At 41.5% G+C, this 27,877-nt stretch overlaps 1 protein-coding gene and 2 long non-coding RNA genes across 5 annotated transcripts; 1 reads left to right on the forward strand and 2 right to left on the reverse strand.

The window, feature by feature from the left end:
- Window positions 1-3,108: 3,108 nt before the first annotated feature.
- On the reverse strand, window positions 3,109-11,691 carry g3bp1 (GTPase activating protein (SH3 domain) binding protein 1). Of its 3 annotated transcripts, none has more exons than XM_004552064.6 (12): window positions 11,499-11,691; window positions 7,142-7,258; window positions 6,857-6,938; window positions 6,409-6,582; window positions 6,221-6,311; window positions 5,920-6,013; window positions 5,473-5,722; window positions 5,288-5,392; window positions 4,797-4,914; window positions 4,485-4,610; window positions 4,297-4,406; window positions 3,109-4,201 (listed from the first exon to the last, which is right to left on the reverse strand). In XM_004552064.6, the coding sequence occupies exons 2-12, from the start codon at window positions 7,234-7,236 to the stop codon at window positions 3,953-3,955; spliced, it is 1,494 nt and encodes a 497-aa protein (XP_004552121.2). In that variant the 5' UTR covers window positions 7,237-7,258; window positions 11,499-11,691; the 3' UTR covers window positions 3,109-3,952. The 3 variants fall into 3 exon arrangements, with proteins under 3 accessions (XP_004552121.2, XP_076746374.1, XP_076746369.1); XM_076890259.1 differs by lacking the exon at window positions 11,499-11,691 and adding an exon at window positions 10,477-10,495; XM_076890254.1 differs by lacking the exon at window positions 11,499-11,691 and adding an exon at window positions 10,147-10,166.
- On the forward strand, window positions 10,183-11,660 carry LOC143421138 (uncharacterized). Its single transcript, XR_013100896.1, has 2 exons — window positions 10,183-10,309; window positions 10,457-11,660. It is a non-coding gene; the product is annotated as an uncharacterized LOC143421138 (long non-coding RNA).
- Window positions 11,692-26,230: 14,539 nt separating the features above from the next.
- LOC143421140 (uncharacterized) lies at window positions 26,231-27,413 on the reverse strand. Its single transcript, XR_013100897.1, has 3 exons — window positions 26,852-27,413; window positions 26,632-26,735; window positions 26,231-26,529 (listed from the first exon to the last, which is right to left on the reverse strand). It is a non-coding gene; the product is annotated as an uncharacterized LOC143421140 (long non-coding RNA).
- Between the last annotated feature and the right edge of the window lie 464 nt (window positions 27,414-27,877).

Below are 27,877 nucleotides of genomic sequence, written 5' to 3' on the forward strand. Positions count from 1 at the left end.
CTTTCATATCAAAAATCCTTGAAAGAGTAGTTGTCAAACAGCTAACAGATCATCTGCAGAGGAATGGTTTATTTGAAGAGTTTCAGTCAGGTTTCAGAGCTCATCACAGCACAGAAACAGCTTTAGTGAAGGTTACAAATGATCTTCTTATGGCCTCTGACAGTGGACTCATCTCTGTGCTTGTCCTGCTAGACCTTAGTGCAGCATTCGATACTGTCGACCATAATATCCTATTAGAGCGATTAGAACATGCTGTAGGTATTACAGGTACTGTGCTGCAGTGGTTTGTATCATATCTATCTAATAGACTCCAGTTTGTACATGTAAATGGAGAGTCCTCTTCACACACTGAGGTTAATTATGGAGTTCCACAGGGTTCAGTGCTAGGACCGATTCTGTTTACACTATACATGCTTCCCCCAGGCAGCATCATTAGAAGACATAGCATACATTTTCACTGCTATGCAGGTGACACCCAGCTCTATCTATCTATGAAGCCAGATAACACACACCAATTAGTTAAACTGCAGGAATGTCTTAAAGACATAAAGACCTGGATGGCCGCTAACTTTCTGCTTCTTAATTCAGATAAAACTGAGGTTATTGTACTCGGCCCTGAAAATCTTAGAAATATGGTATCTAACCAGATTCTTACTCTGGATGGCATTACCTTGGCCTCCAGTAACGCTGTGAGGAACCTTGGAGTCATTTTTGACCAGGATATGTCCTTCAACGCACATATTAAACAAATATGTAAGACTGCTTTCCTCCATTTGCGCAACATCTCTAAAGTTAGAAATATCCTGTCTCAGAGTGACGCTGGAAAACTAGTTCATGCATTTATTACTTCCAGGCTGGACGACTGTAACTCATTATTATCAGGATGTCCAAAAAACTCGCTGAAAAGCCTTCAGCTAATCCAAAATGCTGCAGCAAGAGTACTGACAGGGACTAGAAAGAGAGAGCATATTTCTCCTGTTTTGGCTTCCCTTCATTGGCTTCCTGTTAAATCCAGAATTGAATTCAAAATCCTGCTCCTCACATACAAGGTCTTAAATAATCAGGCCCCATCTTATCTTAATGACCTTGTAGTACCATATCACCCTATTAGAGCACTTCGCTCTCGCTCTGCAGGCCTACTTGTTGTTCCTAGAGTATTTAAAAGTAGAATGGGAGGGAGAGCCTTCAGTTTTCAGGCCCCTCTTCTGTGGAACCAGCTTCCAGTTTGGATTCGGGTGACAGACACTATCTCTACTTTTAAGATTAGGCTTAAAACTTTCCTCTTTGCTAAAGCATATAGTTGGGCCTTAGTTGTGCTGCAATAGACGTAGGCTGCCAGGGGATTCCCATGATGCATTGAGTTTTTCCTTTCCAATCACCTTTCTCACTCACTATGTATTAACAGACCTCTCTGCATTGAATCATATCTGTTATTAACCTCTGTCTCTCTTCCACAGCATGTCTTTATTCTGTCTTCCTTCTCTCACCCCAACCGGTCGCAGCAGATGGCCGCCCCTCCCTGAGCCTGGTTCTGCCGGAGGTTTCTTCCTGTTAAAAGGGAGTTTTTCCTTCCCACTGTCGCCAAAGTGCTTGCTCATAGGGGGTCATATGATTGGTCGGGTTTTCTCTGTATCTATGAAGCGCCTTGAGGCGATTTTTGTTGTGATTTGGCGCTATATAAATAAAATTGAATTGAATTCTAAGGTCACCCTGCAGACCAGCACAGCCCCAACACCGCTTATTTATTCGAAACATTGATTGATTATACTTCATTGATCCCGAAAGAAATTGGGTAGGTTAAGGCTGCTAGCTTCAGCCAGTGCCAACATGAGCACCCCTTCTGACCATATATAGATTACACAAACATCACATTGGGAAGAGGTCAGAGGTATGAAAATCAGTGAAATCCACAATACATACAAGAAAGAGGAGAAAAAAAGAACTCCTCCCAGACTGAGCTCCTAAGGGAGAGCAGTTTGAGAATAGAAAAAAAACAAAACATTTCTTACGTCTGTTATTCACATCTTTATTACAAACAAGTTGGACGATGACGTCGTGTTGTTCAGAGGTGGTGTGAGGAGAGCGGACTCGTTAAAGCAGCCCAGGTCAAACCGGTCAGTACAGAAATGGATACTGCTGTTCACACTGCCACTGTGACTTCCTGTCGTTGTGATGGCGACCATCACCTGATCACCTGTGGAGGGACTTGTGATGAAATGTATGGAGAAGTTTTACCTGTCGATGACCACGGCCTTTCACAGTGAACTGCATGTATTGCTGTTACCGCCATGACTGATGAAACCTTGCTTTCATAAACCAGCGTTAACCTGCTCTTCTCCTTCTTTTGTCCCTAGCTGGCAGTCGGTAGGGGAGGTCATCCACGAAGCCAATATGTCTCTGTGGGTGTCGTAGGGTTTCCATCTTGGTCAACAATGCACTTCCAGACCTTGACCTTTGCTTGCTTTAAGGGTTAGATGTTGTCGTTTAAGATAGTCTTCAATTTGCTCGATCCAAGTCTTCTTGGGGGCGATGATTGCTCATGCAGCAGACGCGGCCAAACCAAAAAAGCTCTTCTATCGAGGGCTGCTGGTGACATTGACTATGTATCGCGCTGTTGCTGCGCCGGTCACAGAGGGATGCTCGGAGAATCTGACGCAAACGGCACATTTGGAAGAACTCGAGCTTGTTGAGTTCGGGCTTGAGGATGACCCAGATCTCTGATCCATAGAGAAGAATTACAAGTGTGTGGTACAGGCGGATTTTGGTAATCAGGGTGAAGTTCGTCTTCCTCCAGACGCACCATTGGAGGGAGCCGAATGCCGCTGCTGCTGTGTTAACCAGCTGGTCAAATGAACATTGTCACACATGTCCATAGACCTTGGCCTTGTTATGGTTTAAATGAATAATTTATAGTTTCTGGATTAAGTGAAGATAAAACTCACTTTTTTTTTTAAATCAATTAAAGGCATAAAAAGAAAAAGATCAGTATTAAAGCGTCGCCTGCTTAAAGCGTCCATGTTCCTGGACACGGACACGTGCTGCCTTCCTCAAACACATTTAACTCCCCGTGCATCCGTCCACAGACTGAAAACAAGCTCTGAAACAACGTTCAAAACAGTAATTCACTTTAATTTAGTTCTCTCGTTGGCCGGTGAGCTCGCTTTAAACATGACAAATGAAGTGCATCGGTAGAAGCCTAACAACGGGTTTGGAAACATGCTCCATTCAGACACGTCTGTCAATCCACATATTACAAGCCAACATTATTATTACTCAAATAAAACCACTATAGTTCAGCTCTTGACCTGATAGAAAAAAAATAAGACAGATCCATCGCTAGATACAATGGTGGCAGCAATACACAGGATTGCCCAAGCAGTAAAGTACACGTTCCTTTAAGAAACAGGGAGAGAACGCGAAAAACAACACCTAACCTCTGGGTTCATTATCCCCAATTCAAGTAGTATTTACCCTTTTTTATGTGTTTGCATGTTTTGATTTGTTTAATAAATTCAAGTTCAGCATGAAAAACAACAAGAGTCCAAATAATACGTGTTGGTGGAGTTCAAAGAAGAAGAGGAGGAGGAGACGATGGGAGAAATGAGTGCGACGTCCTCAAATCAGGAGGTGAGGGGGAGGAGGAGGCTGGAGTGGAGGGCATCCGGGGAGGAGGAAGAGGCAGCCATCTTCAGGAGAGACACATGCTGCTGAAATCAGCAGGAAGGAGCGGGCAGAGCTCTCGACTAAACCTGCGTTGATTACTGAAACCTGTTTTGACGCTCATGCACCAGGAGGGAAATGACGAGGAACCACGACCGCACAGAGTTCCTCGCTTTTCCTTCCCAGGAGCGGAGCAGAGAATTTGGCCGTGTCCAATCAGCTCCTGCTGCGGCAGGCACACACCTGCTCAGGTAAATGACAGTAATGAACTCAGGTTCAGAGGCCGGGAGCCTCACTGGCGGGGGGCAGGGTAGCGTCCCTCGCTGGGTCCGGCGCCCCGTCCGGAGCCAAAGCTGGGTTTCTGTGACGTGCCTCCGCGGGCAGAGGGGCCCCGGGGTCCCCCGCTGCCCCCAACCCGCTCTCTGGGCCCGCCGGGGCCGCCGGGGCCCCGAGGCCTGGCGTCCCGCCTGTCGCCCTCTCTGGCTGACCGGGTTTTCTTCTCCTCCACGTTCAGGCGTACGTCGCCTCGGAACTTGATGGGCTGAAGGAGAAAAGAGGCATTAAGGCGGTTGTCACGGGCCAAGACACAAACAGCTGAGCGTGAAGCTCCTCGGCTGAAAGCATCAAAAAGCTCACCCTGTTACTGAGAATCTTCTGGACGGGCTCAGAGTCGTCAAACACCACAAAGCCAAAGTTTGGAAGCTTCCCTCCGCTGTTGATCCTGAGCTCCAGGACCGTCCCGTACTCTGAAAGACGCGGTAAAAACAGTCAGATTTTACACCTACAAACAAAAGAAAAAACAAGTTTCACACAACCCAACTCACGCTCAAAGAACTCCTTCAGTTCGTTCTTGTCCACGTCGTGAGGCACATTCCCCACAAAGAGTTGGTGTGCGTCGGGATACCGGACCACCCGGCGCCCCTCCGACTCACCCTGCTCTCCTTCTCGAGCTGAGACAAACAAGAAGAGTCCTTTTCAGATACAGCTTCTCTGTGTTCAGCAAAAATAACAAATCCAAACACATTGAGGAGACCCCGCTGTCACAAATCAGCCAGGGACATCTTTGCAGCCGAGGTGCTTCGTGATGTTACCTCTGGTTTACAATAAAGGCCTGCTGCTGACGGGACTATGCGTACCTGGTCTGGGGCCTCTGTGAGTAGGCGGAGGACCTCCCGGCCTCTGTTCCCTTGACCTCTGGTCTCTCTGTGGTCTCTGTGCTGGTGTCTGGGACTCTGACTTCACTTCAGCTCTGGGCTATAAGAGTCGAAACGCATTTTAAAACAAAAAGTTTGTTTTCTGGACTCGAGGCTCTGATTATCATCACAAACGTGCTGCTGGCAGAAGCTAGCTCTCAGAGCTCTGCCATCATCTTCTCAGTGTTACCCAAGAGAAGCGATTGCATCATAAACTGAGATTAAATCTGCTTTTAAAATAGTGACACCTGCTGCCAAAGAGTAAAAGGACAGCCATTTCCAGAAAAATGTTGAGAAATCAAAGTCTTTGTGTGAGACTTTATCATATTTGCTAATATTTGACATGAATGTTCATTCAGAGCATCACGGCACTTCTGAACCCACACCTGCGACATAAAGCCTGAGCAGGGTTCTGAGGGAGAACAGGGACTCACCGGTGCTGTGGGGGTGACTTTGACGACATGGGGAGGGATTCCTGAGACAGGGACAGCCCCGCTGGGAGGGAGGTTCTTACTGGTGACCAACGCCCAGGAGAACGGCTGCAAGACAAAGGAAAGAAATCAGATCCTCGTGTTTGCCACTTAACCCAATTCATAAACGCCGCCACACAACCACCTACCCTGTTTTCCTCCGGGGCGGCGGGGGCGGGCTCGGCAGGTGCAGCGACAGCTTCTGTAGCGGATGGTGTGGCGGTGGCAGGGCTTTTCTCTGTCTGCTCGTCACCTGTGTGCACGTCTGTCTGCGTGTCCGGCTTCGTCTCGGGCTTCAGCTCCACCGCCACTGCCTCGGCCTCCTTCTCTGCTTCCTGCTCTGGCTCTGGGCTTGCCGCCACCGCTTCCTCCTCGTCACCAGGAACGGCTGGCTCTGAACTGGAAGCAAAGAAGAGAGAAGTTCACTTCACTGAAAACGCTACTTGTGGCAGTTTGCTTTAGAACTCCAGTAAATAAAACTGTGACATCATCTTCCTCTTCCACAACCCGGGTGCAGCTGTGTTCTGTGCGTTTAAATATTCAAGTTTAAACCTCGACAAGAACGCGAGACTCTTCAGCGCGCTTCGATCACATACCAAGCTGCTGGGTCGTAGAAAGGAGCCGACTCCTCGGGAGCCACGTCAGGGGAGGGAACCCTCTCCTCCAGCTCCTCCACCTCGTCCTCGGACTCTGAAAACCAAAACACGTACGTAACATTAAATATCTGCGCGAGACTGCGGCTGTACTAACAGCAGCAACGCTAAACTTCCTCCACCTCTGCTCTGAAAACACTCGACTCACTACCCGAATATTTTCATCCCCATCCCCAGGATTTCTTAATCTGATCTCTGAAAGAGTCATGAATCACAACAAAAACAGAACTAGATGTGTTCTCACCCTCAGGCGGCTCAGAGTCGGAGTCGCCGAACACTTCGTCCTGGTAACGGAACACGTCGTTGTGGACGTAGAATTTGTTTGCAACGGTTCCCTGAAGGAAAGGAAAACCCATCAATCAACACTTTCTACTGCAGGTTCATGTCACAGATCACATGATAACAGGCTGAAGGCCCGATGGAAGAACTGACCTCGGGCGCCAGCACGAAGGTCTGCATGAATTTCCTCATGGGCTGCATGTTGTTGGACAGCTCGCCCATCACCTGCACCACCACGCCCTCATTCAGGGTGGCGTGAGCGTCCACGTGTCTGATCTTGGTGTGACAATCTCGGAAGCTCAGAGCCATCACCCTCTTATGGATCTCCTGGAAAAGAGAACAGACAGGCTGAGTCAGACTTCCCGCGCCCAAACCTAAAAGCTATGAACTCAAACCAACTTCACGCTTGTGGTCAGACGTCAATCAGAGGACGCCACCTCGTTCAGCTTATCATTCAGGATGGGCCAGCCTCGTCTGAAATTAGCCTGCGTGTGTGTGTTTTAATGTAAGCTGTAACTATAACATATTACTTTGTAGTACAGTTACATCCTTCTAGCTCTTTGGAATTGACCTTAAAGCTACAGCCTGCCACTTTACTTACAGATTGTCCGTAAACGGCCTCCGCCGGTTTGCCGTTGCTGTCCAGGCCACCGTGCACGTAGGATGAGTTCTTTCCATAAAACCTGAGTGCAAACAGCAGAGACGGATTTAGTGTGTGCAGGAAGACATTTACAAAGACAGCGGGCGAGCGCGTGACGCTTCAGTCACTCCCTCGTATGCTGACAAGAATTTCACTCGCATGTACTGTACCAGTGTACCTGCACATGTGATGTGACAATAAAAGTGATTTGATTTGATTTGACAGACAAACAGCTGCCGGCTGTACCTGTGCAGGTAGTCGGGGGCCTGGTTCAGGAGTGTGTAATACTGTCGGACAAACTCTCGCCCGACCAGCTGGGCACTTGGCTTCTCCATCACCATTTCTTTGGTCAACTTGAAATCTCTGCAGAGAGAAAGAGCAGGCCGAGATCAGCAACAGGCCAAATGATATCACTACAAACAAAGAAAGCTCCGCTCATCCCGACAGCTGTGAACAAATTCATCATGGACGTTTTAGTGCCACAAACATGGAGACATGAGGACTGCACAGACTGAGAAATCTGCTCAATGAAGTCATTCTGAGCTCAGTAGTCTCTTAAACATTGATCATTCAGAGCAGCAGACCCCGTGGGGTAGAGGAACTTTGTTTCAGGTGCTGATGAGCTGCTCATGCAGACCGACTCATCGCGTTTCAGCCTCGGCCTCTACGTGTTTGTGACGCCTGTATTCAGCAGAGCTGACCCATTCTGCCTCGTCTGTGTGCACCGATGTGAAAACGGCCCTGGAGACGATTTTCACAGGGCGTGGACACTAACCCACAGAATTAGCAGAAAATGTAAAAAGAAAAAAAAAAGAAAAAATTCGGGACGATAAGTGTCTTACATTGGGATATGAGATTTTGGTCATATCGCACAGCCCTACTTTCTGACACACCTGAATTTATGCTGAAAGTCTTATTAAAAAACTGTTTCTTCTGTGGCAGATAGCACATCGTCCACGGGAAACTGCACAAACGTTGACTATGTTTTGGAATGGTTGCAGACTATGGCTTGTTCAGATGTGTTCTACCTTTCCTGTACTATGACAACTATGATGCAAACAGGCGTCAGAAGCAGGAAGCTTGCTGCGCTCCACAGACACGCCTGGCATGCTCAGACAGACCTGCATACTTTCCCTGTTTCTTGAACATTTGCAGTTTTTAAAATGAGACCCGCTCAGGATTTTTCCACAGAAAGCTGCAGGGCTCGTCAGACTCGATGGATTGCCTGCTTCGTGCCTCTACTGGTAGATTTTCTCACTGTAGCAACATGAATGGAGTCTATAAGGAAGACTGGAAAAAGTCATTTCTGCTGTGAATTCCTCAACAATCAATCCCAAGGTCCTTCTTTCACGCTGAATGGAAATGAACCACAGGAAACAACCAGCTGGGTCACTTTACTGTGACAGAAAGAGCTGGTGGCTTTTATTTGAGAGTCTCTGCTAAAAACATTTCCAGGGTATCCACCTGTGAAGCTGGCAGCCTGCTTGGCCTCCTCGTCGGGATATTTTTAGACAGAAACCACGGCTGCTACATGAGCTACTCGCCGACTCTACCCGCTAACCTCTCTCAGTGTAAAACTCCAACAATAGGACAAAGAAAGCGCAACACGGACAATGTGTTAGCATCTAATGTTTATTTCAGTAACAGTTTTGGCTTTAATCCGTGTTCTGTTGTCCAATATCTATTTAATGTTTTTTTAGGTTTAATAAATCAACAAAGTCTGAGTAATGATATTAAATAAACCTGATTTCAACATCAACTGAAACAACGGTGATGAACATCTGTTATGATATCCTGTGTATCGAGCAGCTGCTGTTCTAAGCCCAGTTAGCCTTACCGAACCAAGAACTACAACCTGCAGTTCCTATAGCATCCAGCAGGGGCTCCAGCAGCAACTCAGTTAAAATGAACATGTTTACAGCCTGAAACAAACTAGTTTGTGGTCTCTATAGACGAGTTCTACCTTTATAAAAGCTGTTCCAACTGGACTAGGGTTTGCATTATTAGGGGCGTGGCCTCTGACAGGTGGTGGTGACACAGGTGGCCAGCACAAACATCCTAAATCACAATTCATGTTGATCTGAACTTTGTTGCTTTGAACTGTACACAGTGTGCAGACTGTCCAACTTGAGTAAAATCAAACAAAAATCAAAGTACTACAAGTATTACATTTGGAAGGTTGTGCAGATTACACCGGCCAACGAGTATTTTGCTGCTGGGCTTCGTTCAGCTGTGCTTTCATGAATTTCGATTCCAGATTTCAAATTTTAAAAAATGTTTTCTTCAAACAAGCCTAGTTTTTTTTTTTAGCTGACTTAAACAAAAAAATAATAAATAAAAATAAAAAGACGGTAAGGTATTTCAGTGTTTAACAAGTTTGCTCTCCAGAAAAGTGAAGGCAGAATAAAAGGAGGTGTATTTGTTGCCCCTGAACTGAACTGATACTGAATCCGCAGCACACAAAACACTCGTGGACGCAGAGTGAAAGCAGAGAATCACAAATCGTGAGTGTGAAACAGCTCATCAGATGATTCAAGACTCATGTTTCTGTCAACAAGCACAGGGAAAGATTTCATCAAGACATAAATGTGACCGAAGACCGATATCAGGGAAAATGTAATCCAGGCATGACGGTGACTGCTGCTGGTCATCGCAGAGCGACAGATGTAATGAAGCGCTAGTGACTCATATACTTTTAATCTCTTTTATTTAAATAAATTGATAGAAATTTTCTTTAATGCATCTCTCGCTTGTTTCCCAAAACCAGTGAAGGCACAATGGTCTCCTACTCCCACACCACAACATCTTTCTCCATCTCTATCCCAGCATCATCATCTGTTTCACTACACCAGTGGTAGGCAACTCCAGGCCTCAAGGGCCAGTGTCCTGCAGGTTTTAGATGTGTTGTTGATCCAACACAGCTGATTCAAATGGCTAAATGACCTCCTCAACAGTTCTCCAGAGGCCTGGTAATGAACTAATCATTTGATTCAGGTGTGTTGACCCAGGGTGAGATCTAAAACCTGCAGGACACTGGCCCTTGAGGCCTGGAGTTGCCTACCCATGCATTACAACTAGGAACCTCCTCTGAGATTTTCCTCTTGTCCTCCCACCTAGCAGCTCCATCGTCATCCTTTGCCCAGTGTATCCACTCTCCCTCGATTTTGAGCCATCCCTCTGATTGACTCATTTCTAATCCTATAAAACCTGATGCTTAAGATTAAACCTATCTTAGGTGAGCTTAACCATACCTTGGATATCCTGCTCGAGCATGCTTCCTGGTCTTTATACAATACCGTCTGCAGGCATCCCTGGATGTTTCATGTCTGCTGTTACTGGAAATGTGAAACCTGAAGTGCTCTTTACCTGGGTCTTCATTGGCCTACAACAGGAATCTGAGGCCTGCAAGCTGATGTAGGTATAGCTGATTCACATACAGTTAAGGTAAAGAGTCAAATGTATGTAACACAAGTCTGTTCTCTGCCCATTTTCATGTCTTTGGACATTTGATAAACTTTAAATCCATTTTGGGTTAATTAATTAACCCCTGCACTCCTACAGTTTGTCTTCCTTCTCCTTACCCCCTGGGCTAGCCAAGGAAGATGGCCGCCTTCCCTCAGCCTGCTGTTGAAGGTGTCTTCTTGTTAGAGAGAATTTAGCCCTCTGCTAACACCGGGAGTACACGGGATCACTGGCCTTCACGCTACCTTCCACCGAAAAGTGCTGTGCAGATAAATGTGCACACCTGTACACACAGCACGAGCCATCTGTTGCTGTGACACACCGCCCAGCCCTCCCTGGTCCACCAGGCTTTAAGGTGGACTAGCCCAGCTAGCCTAAAAACGTGCCCCAATGCTTCCAGCTGGCTCTAGCTTATCGATCCGGGCTCCGCGTGAAGGACCGCGCTTGCACGCACACAAAGGCCGCGGCGTGCCCGCTGCTTGGAGCCGCTCACCGGCTTACACGCGACCCTCAGTGGACTGCCCCATCGATAACCGGGTTCACATGGCACGCTAGACGGCCCTCTCCGGAGCCAAGCTGTGGAAACTGAGCGAACACACGGCTCCCAAAGCGAGGCAGGGCGAGCGGCGGCCGCAGCACGTGTCCCGGCCGGCCACCCCTCCGCTGCTGCCGGAGAGAGCCCTGCTAGCAGCTCCGAACCGGGACCGAAGGGTGAACCAAACACGAAATTGATCTTTAAACTATTCATTTAAATTAACATGTAGGGATTAAACGACAAAACGGAGCGGTAAAAGAGGCAGTAACGACCAAGCCACGGCTAAAAGAGAGCTACATGTGGGGGATGGCTATATCCTGGAGACCAAACAATCAAGCCTGTAGCTGCATTTCGACTTTTTCACGCAATAACAGTTATTACACCATCCGATGGCATTTCAAAATACTCAAATATTGTAATGTATAGGTAATACACGATTATATAATTATACTCTAGTTACAATGTCATTAGGGTTGCTAACAGCAACTCCCCTTCTACACCAGGCTGTAGACGCGGCCTGGAAGAGCGATCCAGTTAATAAAAAAACACAAGTATAAACTAATCACACACTAATGTTGGATTAGATTACAGAGAAGAGTAACTTACCGCCTGGTGAATTATTTTGGGCAAAACTGCGCTTTACAAACAGGAAGTGTCTAAGAGTCACAGCAGCGGCTGCCTGAACGCTAACGGCTTCACAACGTGCCGAAATGCTTAGTACCGGCCTCGGTTCCACAACCGAACGTGCTATTCTGCCCGCCTACGCGACGGCTACTCAATCATATTCACGCTCCGCGACTCATTCACCAATAGTTGAACGTGACTGCAACGGCCCCTTACGTACAGCCAATCCGGAAGCGTCTCCTCGCTGCCTGGGTTCACGGAGCGTGCCAATAACGTCACAGTGTCAGTTGACGGTACGATGGTTTCGTGAACAGGCGACTGCCGTTTTTGTTGTTAGCTCGCAGTGTACCGTTGCTTACCCCCGCCTGGGGGCGACAAAGGCTTTTGTTGTCCAACCTGGGAGCGAATGAGTCATCCAATCATGCGGATTTTAATTCATTTTAAGCGGCTTAATGTGATAAAAGGAGGCCGTGGGACCGAGATGTGGGCTTCACTCCTTTCAGATCAGAAGAAGCTGGATGCAGCCTGCTTTAGGACTGTTAAACAAACTAATCCAAACTCAAGATCCAGTGAGGGGCTTTTTCTGCAGCCATAAACCTCATCTCACCGATACAAGTGCAGAGTTTCTTTATTTATCATTTTCTGTTCTGTGTCGGTTATAATTTTAATAAACATGAGCAAAAGAGAGAGGAAGACACCATAAAATGAGCTGACAGCTGGACATCGACTTGTTGTTTTTTTTTGTTTTTTTTTTTATTCCTGCATTTCCAGTTCTTGCCATTCGTATTGTGTCCCTTTGTATTTCCCTCACGATTTCCCATCATCACCCCCTCCTCTCCACTGCACCACTTCAGTGTTCTGTTTTTTGTGCTACCTCAATATTTTTAGTGCCCATCCATCCCCCCCCCCCCCATGATGCGCAAGTGTAGAGAAGGTCAGAAGGAGCTTCACTGTGTCTTTGTTGGGCTATAGAAAGCAGATGATGGGTCGTAACAGAGGAAGTGTGGCGTTGTGTGAGAGTGGTGCAAGGACACCTGTGAGTACAGACAGAGTGATCAGATGTGCATGCAGGTGGAAAGGTGAACATGAAAGGAGCAAAGGTGGATGAGCTTAAATACCTGCGGTCAACCATCTAAAGAGGTGAAGAATAGAGTGCAAGCAGGGTGGAGTGGGTGGAGGAGAATGTTAGGGGTGATTTGTGACAGAAGTAAACAGCAATAATGAAAGGGAACGTTTAAAGATTGAGGTGATGCTGTGATGGATGGTTTGGAGACTGTGGTACTGACACAAAGACAGCAAAACAGATGGTTTATCGATGTAGTGAAGGAGGACATGCAGAAGGTTGGTGTGGTAGAGGAGGGTGTTGCTGCGTGGAGTCTCACTGTGGTTTACTGAGATGTCTCAGACGTTTGCAGGATCAGATTGCTGCCTCACGGTGTTTATCCGCCAGCTCAGAGCTTCGTTTGGATCTGGACGCTCGTTTGATGAGTCGTTCACCTGGAGCTTTATGTGCATAAAACTCTGATTATTTGATTGATTACTGTGGAGTGCGGCACATGTGAACATGTAGGGAGGGACAGGCTGTGTAGCTGCACACTCATTGGCTCATACAACTCATGGCATAATATACCACAATAATCCTCAATATTTTATTGAGTATGACCCCAAATGAGTGGCCGTAAGACCATAAACCCAGCAGAGGTCAGAGTTGTTGTCCCGTACACTTCCATAGGACCAGAAGGCTTTTTGTGACCACAGCTGTCGTCGTCTGGTGGCCCAAACAATTCAAAAGCTTTTTGAAATGACACACCGCCCATCCAGGTTATCTGCGAGAACCAGACAATACTGTCATTGTTCGGTGCAAAGCACGCACTGACCAACTCGGTTTCCTCTGAAGCAGGGAAATGACCGAGTACAACATTTAACATCTCTGTTTAGATTTCACGATTCATTTAACTCATAGCTTTAAACTTTAATCTCAGGTGTGAGCACATATGTAGGATACATGCAAATATATACTGATTTGTTTTCATCATTAGAACATTTGGATATGTGCAAAATAATATCAATAACATATGATGCTCTGCCAATCTGTACCAAAACAGCCATCCAAAAAGCTTTTCCTTGGAGCAAGATTTCTTTTTCAAAGACTGTGTACAGTCGCAACATCATTATTTTTTACTGTGTTCATTTAACATATTAAAAAAAAAAGGTTTTTATGGCTTTTTAATAAAAACAAATTTACCTTTAGCTGTAATTATATAACAAATTAAAAGGAACCAACAACAAAAAGCTAACAAGTGCTGTAGAATTCTTCTTATTCCAGCTTTTTACTTGCTGTTCTGCTTTCATTTAAAGAAGCCCAGGTTACACAGAAATTAGTCTTTACCACTAGATGGCAGCAGAGACTTTGAAAAATGGACTGGTTCCTTTTCTAAGACATGTCGTTCTACCCAGCAGGATGCCCTACAGAGCAACTTGGGTTAGTTTCCAGGGATATTTGCAGTGTTGGGAAGATTGCTTTTAAAATGTATTCCATTACAGAATACATGCCCCAAAATGTATTCTGTAACGTATTCCGTTACGTTACTCAATGACAGTAACGTATTCTGAATACTTTGGATTACTTAATATATTATGCTTTTTACAACTATGTGAATGTACTATTGCTGTGTGATTTATTACTATTACCGAGGGTCCGCGGCTCCGAACCTTAGTAAAGGGACCTAACTAATATGGCGGGGTCCATGTCCGCTCGTAGCCGAAAAATAGTTTACTTTGTTGTGTGGGTCACCTTTTCTTGCAAGAGACAGAGAGGCGTTGAAAGGCTGCTCCAACGGAACTTATTGTTTTCGGAGGAAAACACGAACACAGTGTACAGTCTAGTCTTAATAGCTTACTTACAACTGGGCTCGTCAGGCTCTCTTCTTGGCTGCAGTGGTTACTATTATATTTACATGCTTCCAGCTCCCGTTTTTGCTGGATGACTGCTCATACTTTTCCACTCTCCTTTTTCTCCCTCCTCTTGCTCACAGACGCATAACGTGTATGGCGGTCCATTCTCCCTGCAACACGGACTACACTGCCCATGAGGCTACATTCTTTAGAGCTTGTAGCATTCTGCCTGTTAGCTTAGCACAACAACAAAAAGGCGCTCTCTCACCCAGGAAACACACAGTCGCAGAGAGAGAGAGCGAGCGTCGCCCTGTAACCATGGCAACCGTAACGCTGCCGCCTGGAACAACAGAACATAGCTGTCAAACAAAACCCAAACAGTCCTGACCCACCACAATATGAAACAGGAGAGTACCGCAGTGTAATCCATTTATTTCAACAAAGTAACTGTATTCTAAATACCACCTTTTTAAACGGTAACTGTAACGGAATACAGTTACTCATATTTTAACTCCAGGCCTCAAGGGCCAGTGTCCTGCAGGTTTTAGAGATCACCCTGGGTCAACACACCTGAATCAATGCTTAGTTCATTACCAGGCCTCTGGAGAACTTAAAGACATGTTGAGGAGGTCATTTAGCCAAACAAATTGAATATTTTACCTCATGCTAAGTTTACCACCAGAATCAGACTCTCATATCAGGTGTACAACTTCTACATTTGTTTGCAGTGTTGGTGTGTTGGGCTGAAGCAGGGTCAAGTGATAACAGTAAGGCTTTAGTGACTGGCTCATTGTGACAGCAGAAGCTTCACTTTAGGAGAAACATAAAGTAGATTTCTTTTATAGAGGCAGACGGTGGTTATTAACAAAGAATGCTTGCATTTTAGACACTGCATTAGAGGCATTTATTAGGAAGATGAGAAGTTTTTGGCACCTGACAGCTGTTAACAGAAAATCTGTGAACCCAGCCTGTATCTTTATACTTATTTAAATACTCACGAGTATTTTTACTTTAATTACTTCACTTAACTGCTTTTTTACTAATGTTATATTTCAACTAGAAAGTGCATTTTCTGAAGAAACTGCAGTGTGAATGCTTGAATCTGAATGTATGCACTTAAATGAATTAATTACTGAATTTTGAGTTAAAAATTTTGAATGAGACAAAAAAAAAAAAAAAACAACCTGAATTTAACCTGAAAACAAAAGTGCTGAACTGCTAAAAGCTGAAGGTTACACAGAAGAAGGAGTTGGAAAAAAACTGAAAATGTTTTAAATGTAAATTAGAAAACCCTAAGAAATGAGAAAAGAACATTTAGAGTCAGAAAACATCTGAATGAATATTAAAAGGTCATATTCTTTGAATCACTGAATGACTCAAATGTGATCCCTCCACTTTGATCCACACAGTTTAAAAAGTTTAAATGCCTGAGCTTTGAAAGATACGGTGTTGGAAAGAGAACAATAATGGCGACAATTTGAGGGTAAAATGATGGCTGTAACACTGTGGACACAGCAGCAGTTGAAAGAGAAGTGTTTAAGATGAATCTTGGCACAGTGGCAGGCAGAGCTCGTTAAGCAGGCAGGTGTGAGCCTGGTTGCTATAGTGACCGCACCCAATGGCTCCATACACACGCACACAGACATGCACCTCACTTTTGCTGCTTAAAATGAACAGAAAAGTCAGGCCGAAACAAATCGTTCCCAAATGAAAAGTAAAAGTCGTATTGACAAAATTCTTTCACCGTGAGCGACAGCAATGTCTAGTCTACCAAATTCTCAGTTTTCATGTCTGTGGAGTTTATTATATGGACGTGGTGACAGTGGAAAGACACCATGCTCTTCTGATTTTCAAACGAACCTTCTGAGCCATTTTAACATTAGAGTCTATGGAACAGTTGGAGGGAGGAGGCTGTGCATTGGTGACATTTATGAAAGAACCATAACACCTAGGACAATAGTAAACACATTGGATGAAAGAGGACAGCGATGGCTACATTTTGAGGGTAAAATCATACCTGTAGAGCAAACGCTGCGGACACAGCAGCAGTTTTAAAAAAGATTTTAAGATTAATTTTTTTGCTCCTCTCACTCTAGCAGTTGAGCTGTCTCACTCTAGCCCCAACATTCCGTCCCATACACACCCATTATAAACTCTGAAACGGGTGAAAAAACATCATGAAACTTAAACTGGAACTGAAGAAAAAGTATAATAGATATTGAAAAGATAAATACAAGTTGAATAGTTGAATGTCTTGTCTTCGTTTTAAAGTTTGAATGGTGGCTCTATGTCAATGTATGTGGAAGTAGTAAGAGTTTAAAAATGAGTAAGTTGAATGAGGATTTGAAGGGTCTCCCCATTGAAATACATTATAAATTTTTGTTGAATAAAGTTGAATAAAATTAAAAATATAAATGTTAAAAATATGAAAAATAGAAGCAGTGTTGTCCAAAAGAATAGGAATCTAACGGTGTTTGAATGGTTTTTCTAAGTTGAACGGTTTTGAAGGAGTAGGATTACAAAAAACGTACGGAATACAGAATAAAATATAATAACTAGAAAGTGCATTTTCTGAAGAAACTGCAGTGTGAATGCTTGAATCTGAATGTATGCACTGAAATGAATTAATTGCTGAATTTTGAGTTAAAAATATTGAATGAGATTAAAAAAAAAAAAAAAACGAATTTAACCTGAAAACAAAGGTGCTGAACTGCTAAAAGCTGAAGGTTACACAGAAGAAGGAGTTGGAAAAAAACTGAAAATGTTTTAAATGTAAATTAGAAAACCCTAAGAAATGAGAAAAGAACATTTAGAGTCAGAAAACATCTGAATGAATATTAAAAGGTCATATTCTTTGAATCACTGAATGACTCAAATGTGATCCCTCCACTTTGATCCACACAGTTTAAAAAGTTTAAATGCCTGAGCTTTGAAAGATACGGTGTTGGAAAGAGAACAATAATGGCGACAATTTGAGGGTAAAATGATGGCTGTAACACTGTGGACACAGCAGCAGTTGAAAGAGAAGTGTTTAAGATGAATCTTGGTACAGTGGCAGGCAGAGCTCGTTAAGCAGGCAGGTGTGAGCCTGGTTGCTATAGTGACCGCACCCAATGGCTCCATACACACGTACACAGACATGCGCCTCACTTTTGCTGCTTAAAATGAACAGAAAAGTCAGGCCGAAACAAATCGTTCCCAAATGAAAAGTAAAAGTCGTACTGACAAAATTCTTTCACCGTGAGCGACAGCAATGTCTAGTCTACCTAATTCTCAGTTTTCATGCCTGTGGAGCTTATTATATGGACGTGGTGACAGTGGAAAGACACCATGCTCTTCTGATTTTCAAACGAACCTTCTGAGCCATTTTAACATTAGAGTCTATGGAAGAGTTGGAGGGAGGAGGCTGTGCATTGGTGACATTTATGAAAGAACCGTAACACCTAGGACAATAGTAAACACATTGGATGAAAGAGGACAGCGATGGCTACGTTTTGAGGGTAAAATGGTGGCTGTAGAGCAAACGCTGTGGACACAGCAGCAGTTTTAAAAAATATTTTAAGATTAATTTTTTTGCTCCTCTCACTCTAGCAGTTGAGCTCTCTCACTCTAGCCCCAACATTCCGTCCCATACACACCCATTATAAACTCTGAAACGGCTGAAAAAACATCATGAAACTTAAACTGGAACTGAAGAAAAAGTATAATAGATATTGAAAAGATAAATACAAGTTGAATAGTTGAATGTCTTGTCTTCGTTTTAAAGTTTGAATGGTGGCTCTATGTGAACGTATGTTGAAGTAGTAAGAGTTTAAAAATGAGTAAGTTGAATGAGAATTTGAAGGGTCTCCCCATTGAAATACATGGGAAATTTTTGTTGAATAAAGTTGAATAAAATTAAAAATATAAATGTTAAAAATGAGAAAAGTAGAAGCAGTCATGTCCAAAAGAATAGGAATCTAATGGTGTTTGAATGGTTTTTCTAAGTTGAACGGTTTTGAAGGAGATAGATTACAAAAAACGTACGGAATAGATAATAATAAAATAGAATAAAGATTAGAAGAACAATACTGTGAATGCTTTTCAAGCATTCACACTAACTAGAAAGTGCATTTTCTGAAGAAACTGCAGTGTGAATGCTTGAATCTGAATGTATGCATTGAAATGAAATAATTACTGAATTTAAGTTAAAAATTTTGAATGAGATTAAAAAAAAAACCCCGAATTTAACCTGAAAACAAAAGTGCTGAACTGCTAAAAGCTGAAGGTTACACAGAAGAAGAAGTTGGAAAAAAGCTGAAAATGTTTTAATTGTAAATTAGAAAAACCTAAGAAATGAGAAAAGAACATTTAGAGTCAGAAAACATCTGAAAGAATATTAAAAGGTCATATTCTTTGAATCACTGAATGACTAAAATGTGATCCCTCCACTTTGATCCACACAGTTTAAAAAGTTTAAATGTCTGAGCTTTGAAAGACAAGATGTTGGAAAGAGAACAACGATGGCGACGTTTTGAGGGTAAAATGATGGCTTTAACACTGTGGACACAGCAGCAGTTGAAAGAGAAGTGCTTAAGATGAATTTTGGCAGAGTGGCAGGCAGAGCTCGTTAAGCAGGCAGGTGTGAGCCTGGTTGCTATAGTGACCGCACCCAATGGCTCCATACACACGACACAGACATGCACCTCACTTTTGCTGCTTAAAATGAACAGAAAAGTCAGGCCGAAACAAATCGTTCCCAAATGAAAAGTACATGTCGTACTGACAAAATTCTTTCACCGTGAGCGACAGCCATGTCTAGTCTACCTAATTCTCAGTTTTCATGCCTGTGGAGCTTATTATATGGACGTGGTGACAGTGGAAAGACACCATGCTCTTCTGATTTTCAAACGAACCTTCTGAGCCATTTTAACATTAGAGTCTATGGAAGAGTTGGAGGGAGGAGGCTGTGCATTGGTGACATTTATGAAAGAACCATAACACCTAGTACAATAGTAAACACATTGGATGAAAGAGGACAGCCATGGCTACGTTTTGAGGGTAAAATCATACCTGTAGAGCAAACGCTGCGGACACAGCAGCAGTTTTAAAAAAGATTTTAAGATTAATTTTTTTGCTCCTCTCACTCTAGCAGTTGAGCTGCCTCACTCTAGCCCCAACATTCCGTCCCATACACACCCATTATAAACTTTGAAACGGGTGAAAAAACATCATGAAACTTAAACTGGAACTGAAGAAAAAGTATAATAGATATTGAAAAGATAAATACAAGTTGAATAGTTGAATGTCTTGTCTTCGTTTTAAAGTTTGAATGGTGGCTCTATGTCAATGTATGTGGAAGTAGTAAGAGTTTAAAAATGAGTAAGTTGAATGAGGATTTGAAGGGTCTCCCCATTGAAATACATTATAAATTTTTGTTGAATAAAGTTGAATAAAATTAAAAATATAAATGTTAAAAATGAGAAAAATAGAAGCAATGTTGTCCAAAAGAATAGGAATCTAACGGTGTTTGAATGGTTTTTCTAAGTTGAACGGTTTTGAAGGAGATAGATTACAAAAAACGTACGGAATACAGAATAATAATAAAATAGAACTAGAAAGTGCATTTTCTGAAGAAACTGCAGTGTGAATGCTTGAATCTGAATGTATGCACTGAAATGAATTAATTGCTGAATTTTGAGTTAAAAATATTGAATGAGATTAAAAAAAAACAAAAAAAAAAAACGAATTTAACCTGAAAACAAAGGTGCTGAACTGCTAAAAGCTGAAGGTTACACAGAAGAAGGAGTTGGAAAAAAACTGAAAATGTTTTAAATGTAAATTAGAAAACCCTAAGAAATGAGAAAAGAACATTTAGAGTCAGAAAACATCTGAATGAATATTAAAAGGTCATATTCTTTGAATCACTGAATGACTCAAATGTGATCCCTCCACTTGGACCCACACAGTTTAAAAAGTTTAAATGCCTGAGCTTTGAAAGATACGGTGTTGGAAAGAGAACAATAATGGCGACAATTTGAGGGTAAAATGATGGCTGTAACACTGTGGACACAGCAGCAGTTGAAAGAGAAGTGTTTAAGATGAATCTTGGTACAGTGGCAGGCAGAGCTCGTTAAGCAGGCAGGTGTGAGCCTGGTTGCTATAGTGACCGCACCCAATGGCTCCATACACACGTACACAGACATGCGCCTCACTTTTGCTGCTTAAAATGAACAGAAAAGTCAGGCCGAAACAAATCGTTCCCAAATGAAAAGTAAAAGTCGTATTGACAAAATTCTTTCACCGTGAGTGACAGCAATGTCTAGTCTACTGAATTCTCAGTTTTCATGCCTGTGGAGTTTATTATATGGACGTGGTGACAGTGGAAAGACACCATGCTCTTCTGATTTTCAAACGAACCTTCTGAGCCATTTTAACATTAGAGTCTATGGAAGAGTTGGAAGGAGGAGGCTGTGCATTGGTGACATTTATGAAAGAACCGTAACACCTAGGACAATAGTAAACACATTGGATGAAAGAGGACAGCCATGGCTACGTTTTGAGGGTAAAATCATACCTGTAGAGCAAACGCTGAGGACACAGCAGCAGTTTTAAAAAAGATTTTAAGATTAATTTTTTTGCTCCTCTCACTCTAGCAGTTGAGCTGCCTCACTCTAGCCCCAACATTCCGTCCCATACACACCCATTATAAACTCTGAAACGGGTGAAAAAACATCATGAAACTTAAACTGGAACTGAAGAAAAAGTATAATAGATATTGAAAAGATAAATACAAGTTGAATAGTTGAATGTCTTGTCTTCGTTTTAAAGTTTGAATGGTGGCTCTATGTGAACGTATGTTGAAGTAGTAAGAGTTTAAAAATGAGTAAGTTGAATGAGAATTTGAAGGGTCTCCCCATTGAAATACATGGGAAATTTTTGTTGAATAAAGTTGAATAAAATTAAAAATATAAATGTTAAAAATGAGAAAAATAGAAGCAGTGTTGTCCAAAAGAATAGGAATCTAACGGTGTTTGAATGGTTTTTCTAAGTTGAACGGTTTTGAAGTTATAGGATTACAAAAAACGTACGGAATAGATAAAATATAATAATAATAATAATAATAAAGATTAGAATAACAATACTGTGAATGCTTTTCAAGCATTCACACTAATAAAGATTAGAAGAACAATACTGTGAATGCTTTTCAAGCATTCACACTAATAATAATAAAGATTAGAAGAACAATACTGTGAATGCTTTTCAAGCATTCACACTAACTAGAAAGTGCATTTTCTGAAGAAACTGCAGTGTGAATGCTTGAATCTGAATGTATGCACTGAAATGAATTAATTGCTGAATTTTGAGTTAAAAATATTGAATGAGATAAAAAAAACAAACAAAAAAAAACGAATTCAACCTGAAAACAAAGGTGCTGAACTGCTAAAAGCTGAAGGTTACACAGAAGAAGGAGTTGGAAAAAAACTGAAAATGTTTTAAATGTAAATTAGAAAACCCTAAGAAATGAGAAAAGAACATTTAGAGTCAGAAAACATCTGAAAGAATATTAAAAGGTCATATTCTTTGAATCACTGAATGACTCAAATGTGATCCCTCCACTTTGATCCACACAGTTTAAAAAGTTTAAATGCCTGAGCTTTGAAAGATACGGTGTTGGAAAGAGAACAATAATGGCGACAATTTGAGGGTAAAATGATGGCTGTAACACTGTGGACACAGCAGCAGTTGAAAGAGAAGTGCTTAAGATGAATCTTGGTACAGTGGCAGGCAGAGCTCGTTAAGCAGGCAGGTGTGAGCCTGGTTGCTATAGTGACCGCACCCAATGGCTCCATACACACGTACACAGACATGCGCCTCACTTTTGCTGCTTAAAATGAACAGAAAAGTCAGGCCGAAACAAATCGTTCCCAAATGAAAAGTAAAAGTCGTATTGACAAAATTCTTTCACCGTGAGCGACAGCAATGTCTAGTCTACCTAATTCTCAGTTTTCATGCCTGTGGAGCTTATTATATGGACGTGGTGACAGTGGAAAGACACCATGCTCTTCTGATTTTCAAACGAACCTTCTGAGCCATTTTAACATTAGAGTCTATGGAAGAGTTGGAGGGAGGAGGCTGTGCATTGGTGACATTTATGAAAGAACCATAACACCTAGTACAATAGTAAACACATTGGATGAAAGAGGACAGCCATGGCTACGTTTTGAGGGTAAAATCATACCTGTAGAGCAAACGCTGCGGACACAGCAGCAGTTTTAAAAAAGATTTTAAGATTAATTTTTTTGCTCCTCTCACTCTAGCAGTTGAGCTGCCTCACTCTAGCCCCAACATTCCGTCCCATACACACCCATTATAAACTCTGAAACGGGTGAAAAAACATCATGAAACTTAAACTGGAACTAAAGAAAAAGTATAATAGATATTGAAAAGATAAATACAAGTTGAATAGTTGAATGTCTTGTCTTCGTTTTAAAGTTTGAATGGTGGCTCTATGTGAACGTATGTGGAAGTAGTAAGAGTTTAAAAATGAGTAAGTTGAATGAGGATTTGAAGGGTCTCCCCATTGAAATACATTATAAATTTTTGTTGAATAAAGTTGAATAAAATTAAAAATATAAATGTTAAAAATATGAAAAATAGAAGCAGTGTTGTCCAAAAGAATAGGAATCTAACGGTGTTTGAATGGTTTTTCTAAGTTGAACGGTTTTGAAGGAGTAGGATTACAAAAAACGTACGGAATAGATAATAATAATAAAATATAACTAGAAAGTGCATTTTCTGAAGAAACTGCAGTGTGAATGCTTGAATCTGAATGTATGCACTGAAATGAATTAATTACTGAATTTAAGTTAAAAATCTTGAATGAGATAAAAAAAAAAAACGAATTTAACCTGAAAACAAAAGTGCTGAACTGCTAAAAGCTGAAGGTTACACAGAAGAAGAAGTTGGAAAAAAGCTGAAAATGTTTTAATTGTAAATTAGAAAACCCTAAGAAATGAGAAAAGAACATTTAGAGTCAGAAAACATCTGAAAGAATATTAAAAGGTCATATTCTTTGAATCACTGAATGACTAAAATGTGATCCCTCCACTTGGATCCACACAGTTTAAAAAGTTTACATCTCTGAGCTTTGAAAGACAAGATGTTGGAAAGAGAACAACGATGGCGACGTTTTGAGGGTAAAATGATGGCTGTAACACTGTGGAGACAGCAGCAGTTGAAAGAGAAGTGTTTAAGATGAATCTTGGCAGAGTGAGAGAGAGAGCTCGTTAAGCAGGCAGGTGTGAGCCTGGTTGCTATAGTGACCGCACCCAAGGGCTCCATACACACGTACACAGACATGCACCTCACTTTTGCTGCTTAAAATGAACAGAAAAGTCAGGCCGAAACAAATCGCTCCCAAATGAAAAGTAAAAGTCGTATTGACAAAATTCTTTCACCGTGAGCGACAGCAATGTCTAGTCTACCTAATTCTCAGTTTTCATGCCTGTGGAGTTTATTATATGGACGTGGTGACAGTGGAAAGACACCATGCTCTTCTGATTTTCAAACGAACCTTCTGAGCCATTTTAACATTAGAGTCTATGGAAGAGTTGGAGGGAGGAGGCTGTGCATTGGTGACATTTATGAAAGAACCATAACACCTAGTACAATAGTAAACACATTGGATGAAAGAGGACAGCCATGGCTACGTTTTGAGGGTAAAATCATACCTGTAGAGCAAACGCTGCGGACACAGCAGCAGTTTTAAAAAAGATTTTAAGATTAATTTTTTTGCTCCTCTCACTCTAGCAGTTGAGCTGTCTCACTCTAGCCCCAACATTCCGTCCCATACACACCCATTATAAACTCTGAAACGGGTGAAAAAACATCATGAAACTTAAACTGGAACTGAAGAAAAAGTATAATAGATATTGAAAAGATAAATACAAGTTGAATAGTTGAATGTCTTGTCTTCGTTTTAAAGTTTGAATGGTGGCTCTATGTCAATGTATGTGGAAGTAGATACAGTTTAAAGAGGAGGAAGTTGAATGAGAATTTGAAGGGTCTCCCCATTGAAATACATGGGAAATTTTTGTTGAAAAAAGTTGAATAAAATTAAAAATATAAATGTTAAAAATGAGAAAAATAGAAGCAGTCATGTCCAAAAGAATAGGAATCTAATGGTGTTTGAATGGTTTTTCTAAGTTGAACGGTTTTGAAGGAGATAGATTACAAAAAACGTACGGAATCCATAATAATAAAATACTAGAAAGTGCATTTTCTGAAGAAACTGCAGTGTGAATGCTTGAATCTGAATGTATGCACTGAAATGAATTAATTGCTGAATGTTAAGTTAAAAATTCTGAATGAGCTGAAAAATACAGAAATTTTCACCTGAAAACAAAAGTGCAGAACTTTTGAAAGCTGATGTTCACACGGAAGAAGTTGGAAAAAAGCTAAACATGTTTAAAATGTAAATAATAAAAAGATGAGTAATGACAAAAGAAAATTTAGAGTCAGAAAACCTCTGAATGAATATTAAAAGTTCAAATTCTTCTAATTGAAATGAACTTAAAAGATGAACAAAAATTCTGGAGAAAATACAAACTTTAATATACAGCATAATGTTTTTCAGACATATACACATGTGTATATCATGTTTAATAGTATTACATACATCAATTTGTTTTGTATGTCATAGAAAATAACATAAAAAATCTTAAGTCATATTTTACAGCTTCTTTCTGAAAAGGACTAGTAGAATAAATAAAAATAACTAAATTAAATAACTAAATAAAAAATAATAAGCAAGATATGAAATACATGAAAATTCAACTTTTAAAACCACAATCCTGAACCTTTAAATTGTGTTGGTTTCTTAGAACATGGCTGAACAGCTGTTTCTATCGGTCTACTTAATCTGTCTACACATCTTTTTATTACTCATTCTTCTTTATGTTTTAATGTAAACAGAGTCCACACAGTGGTAAAAGAGAACTGTATAGAGATTTTTGAGTAAAGTCAAATGAAAGCGTAAGGTGGTGACACAGTTTAACACATGCAAATAATCAAATAAACACATTAGTCCTTTTTGTGAACATGGATAAATAAGTATCAATACAGCATTGTTCAGCCATGCCACTAAATGCTTTTTTACACATTGTTTTAACCTGGGCTCAGACACAAAGTCCCAAAATTAGTTAGTCCCTGACTTTGAGTTGTGGTTATGACTAATTATTATACACAAGGCTTTATCTATCTGAACTCTAAGGACACAAATATGAAAAAAAAAACCTATACTTACCAGCTGATACCCCACACTACACACTAGGTGTGCCATGTGACCTGAAACTTTGGTACAAAATCATCATAATCATTCTGTTAACACTGTTTTTTAACGCTGTTTGTGTTGCTGTTCAGCAGTTTAAAATGTTTTAGATTGGATTACATGGAATGAATTTGAATTTTCTTGGGGGGTTTTGTGTGTGTTTTGTTCTTAGCAGATTTTTTCTTCCATACTGTTGAATTCCAGTTACCACATTTCTGGTCATATGACATCCCGAGTGCCCACTTAAAAAAAATCCCCACAGTTAATTCAACATTAGAACAAAATAAAAATATCCATCCATCCATCCATTCGCTTCCGCTTATCCTTTCCAGGGTCGCGGGGGGCGCTGGAGCCTATCCCAGCTGTCATAGGGCGAAAGGCGGGGTACACCCTGGACAGGTCGCCAGTCTGTCACAGGGCCAACACACAGGGACAGACAACCATTCATACTCACATTCACTCGCACATTCACACCTAGTGACAATTTGAATTAATCAATTAACCTATCCCCACAAATAAAAAAATAAAAATATGTTAAAGAAAAAAAGGTTTGCTCTGTGATGAAATACTAAATAAGCATACATTGTACAGAGCACTAACAATGACAACAATCCTTTAGCCTGTTGATCAGAGAGAGGCAGTCATTATGTCCATTTAAAACCTGTAATCACAGAGCACATCGTTTCTGTGAAACTATAAAGTCCCATATGATCCTCATCATGTCCAGTGACTTCAGAGTGGATCCTCCCTGTCATCCGGCCAGTGTTTGATGTGTGGCAAGCAGCACAGAAGCAGGATAGCTGAGGACTTTAAAAGAAGAGCAGAAAACAGGAATATGTAGTTGTAAATGTAAATATCAGTGATACTTGTCTTGTCAAAGGGAATAAAATAATGAAAATGTTAACTTACACACTCATTTAGAGAGGATCTTGACACTGCACAGAGGAGGCACAGTCAGTCTGACAATGATGGTGATCTCCAGGGATGTTTTCCTGCAGCAACATTCCTGCCAACTGGCCATATGATCCAGAGTAGTGGGTTTGTAATAAACAGAAAGGTGTATATGTTAGGTAGTGTGCACTCAGAGCTGGTCCTAAGAAACAAACACATCCTGTAATAAACTGAATACCTGTAGTAGTGCTGCTGCAAATATGAAGCCCTTCTATCATGAGTGGTTTCAAAGAAGGTGTTTTGGAGGCTCAGTCACAGAAACTGTGCCGTCTGTTCAGTCCTGAGTGTCTCAGCTCTGAAGGGGATGGATCACAGAGGGAAACACCTGAGTACAGACATTACAATACACTCTAACACTCCTAAGGTCAAGTGAAAACACAATTTAAACACTTCACAAAGAATGAATACATGTTTTCATGGAAATTATGTCATTAACCCTTTTTGTTGTGAGTAAATCTCACCGGCTGCTTGTGGGACAAGCTAGAAGGAGGACTTATCACAGAATCTCTCCTGTGCTCCAGATGTGAAGTCTCACGCTCTGATCGTATGGCGATGAAGATGGTGATGATGAAGTTTCTCTGATCTGTGGCATTACAGTTTCTGGCTGCTATGTGCTTCACATTGTTGGATTTTACATGTGAAGCTTGGAGAAGACACAGGAGGACTGTGTCTTGCTTAAAAAAAAAAAAAGGAAAAAAAAGGAAACCTAACAGGAAAGGAACCCCCCCCCCCTCAACTCCCACCGTACCCTCCCCCCCCTCCCACTCAACTCCCCAACCTCACACCATCCAATGTCTATACAAATGTAGGGTATCAGCTGGTAACAGAAAGCAAGTGTAACATATGCACTACATATGTAACACTGCTGAAACATTTCTGGCCAGAAATGTGCAGTTATCAACCCAGACCCACCCTGATGATTGCACTGGCCAGAAACATGATAAAAGCTCATAAAAATTTATGTTTCATAGTAAAATTGGTCCAAAAATATAATCGTATACTTTTGAAAAAGTTTAAAGTTTATAACAAACCAAAATAATAACATTTTTGTAAATAGTATTTCAAAATAGAGGCACACATAAAGTGGCTTAACTGTCATTATTGCTGTAATTAGGTTTGTTTGTTTGTTTGTTTGTTTTTTTAAAAAGCAACCTTTAGTCATTATTGTTCTCTCAGAAACAATGAAGAAGCTGTTGAACATTTA

Source organism: Maylandia zebra, linkage group LG2 (assembly GCF_041146795.1).
Source record: "Maylandia zebra isolate NMK-2024a linkage group LG2, Mzebra_GT3a, whole genome shotgun sequence".
Taxonomy (NCBI): domain Eukaryota; kingdom Metazoa; phylum Chordata; class Actinopteri; order Cichliformes; family Cichlidae; genus Maylandia; species Maylandia zebra.

What these genes read in the sequence shown, in the direction of transcription:
- g3bp1 (XM_004552064.6), bottom strand. Translation starts at nt 7,236, where the DNA reads ATGGTGATGGAGAAGCCAAGTGCCCAGCTGGTCGGGCGAGAGTTTGTC. An exon ending in TTCTACGACCCAGCAGCTTG is followed by an intron (nt 5,723 to 5,919) that starts GTATGTGATCGA and finishes CTTTGCTTCCAG; the next exon opens with TTCAGAGCCAGCCGTTCCTG. An exon ending in CCGCCCCGGAGGAAAACAGG is followed by an intron (nt 5,393 to 5,472) that starts GTAGGTGGTTGT and finishes TTTGTCTTGCAG; the next exon opens with CCGTTCTCCTGGGCGTTGGT.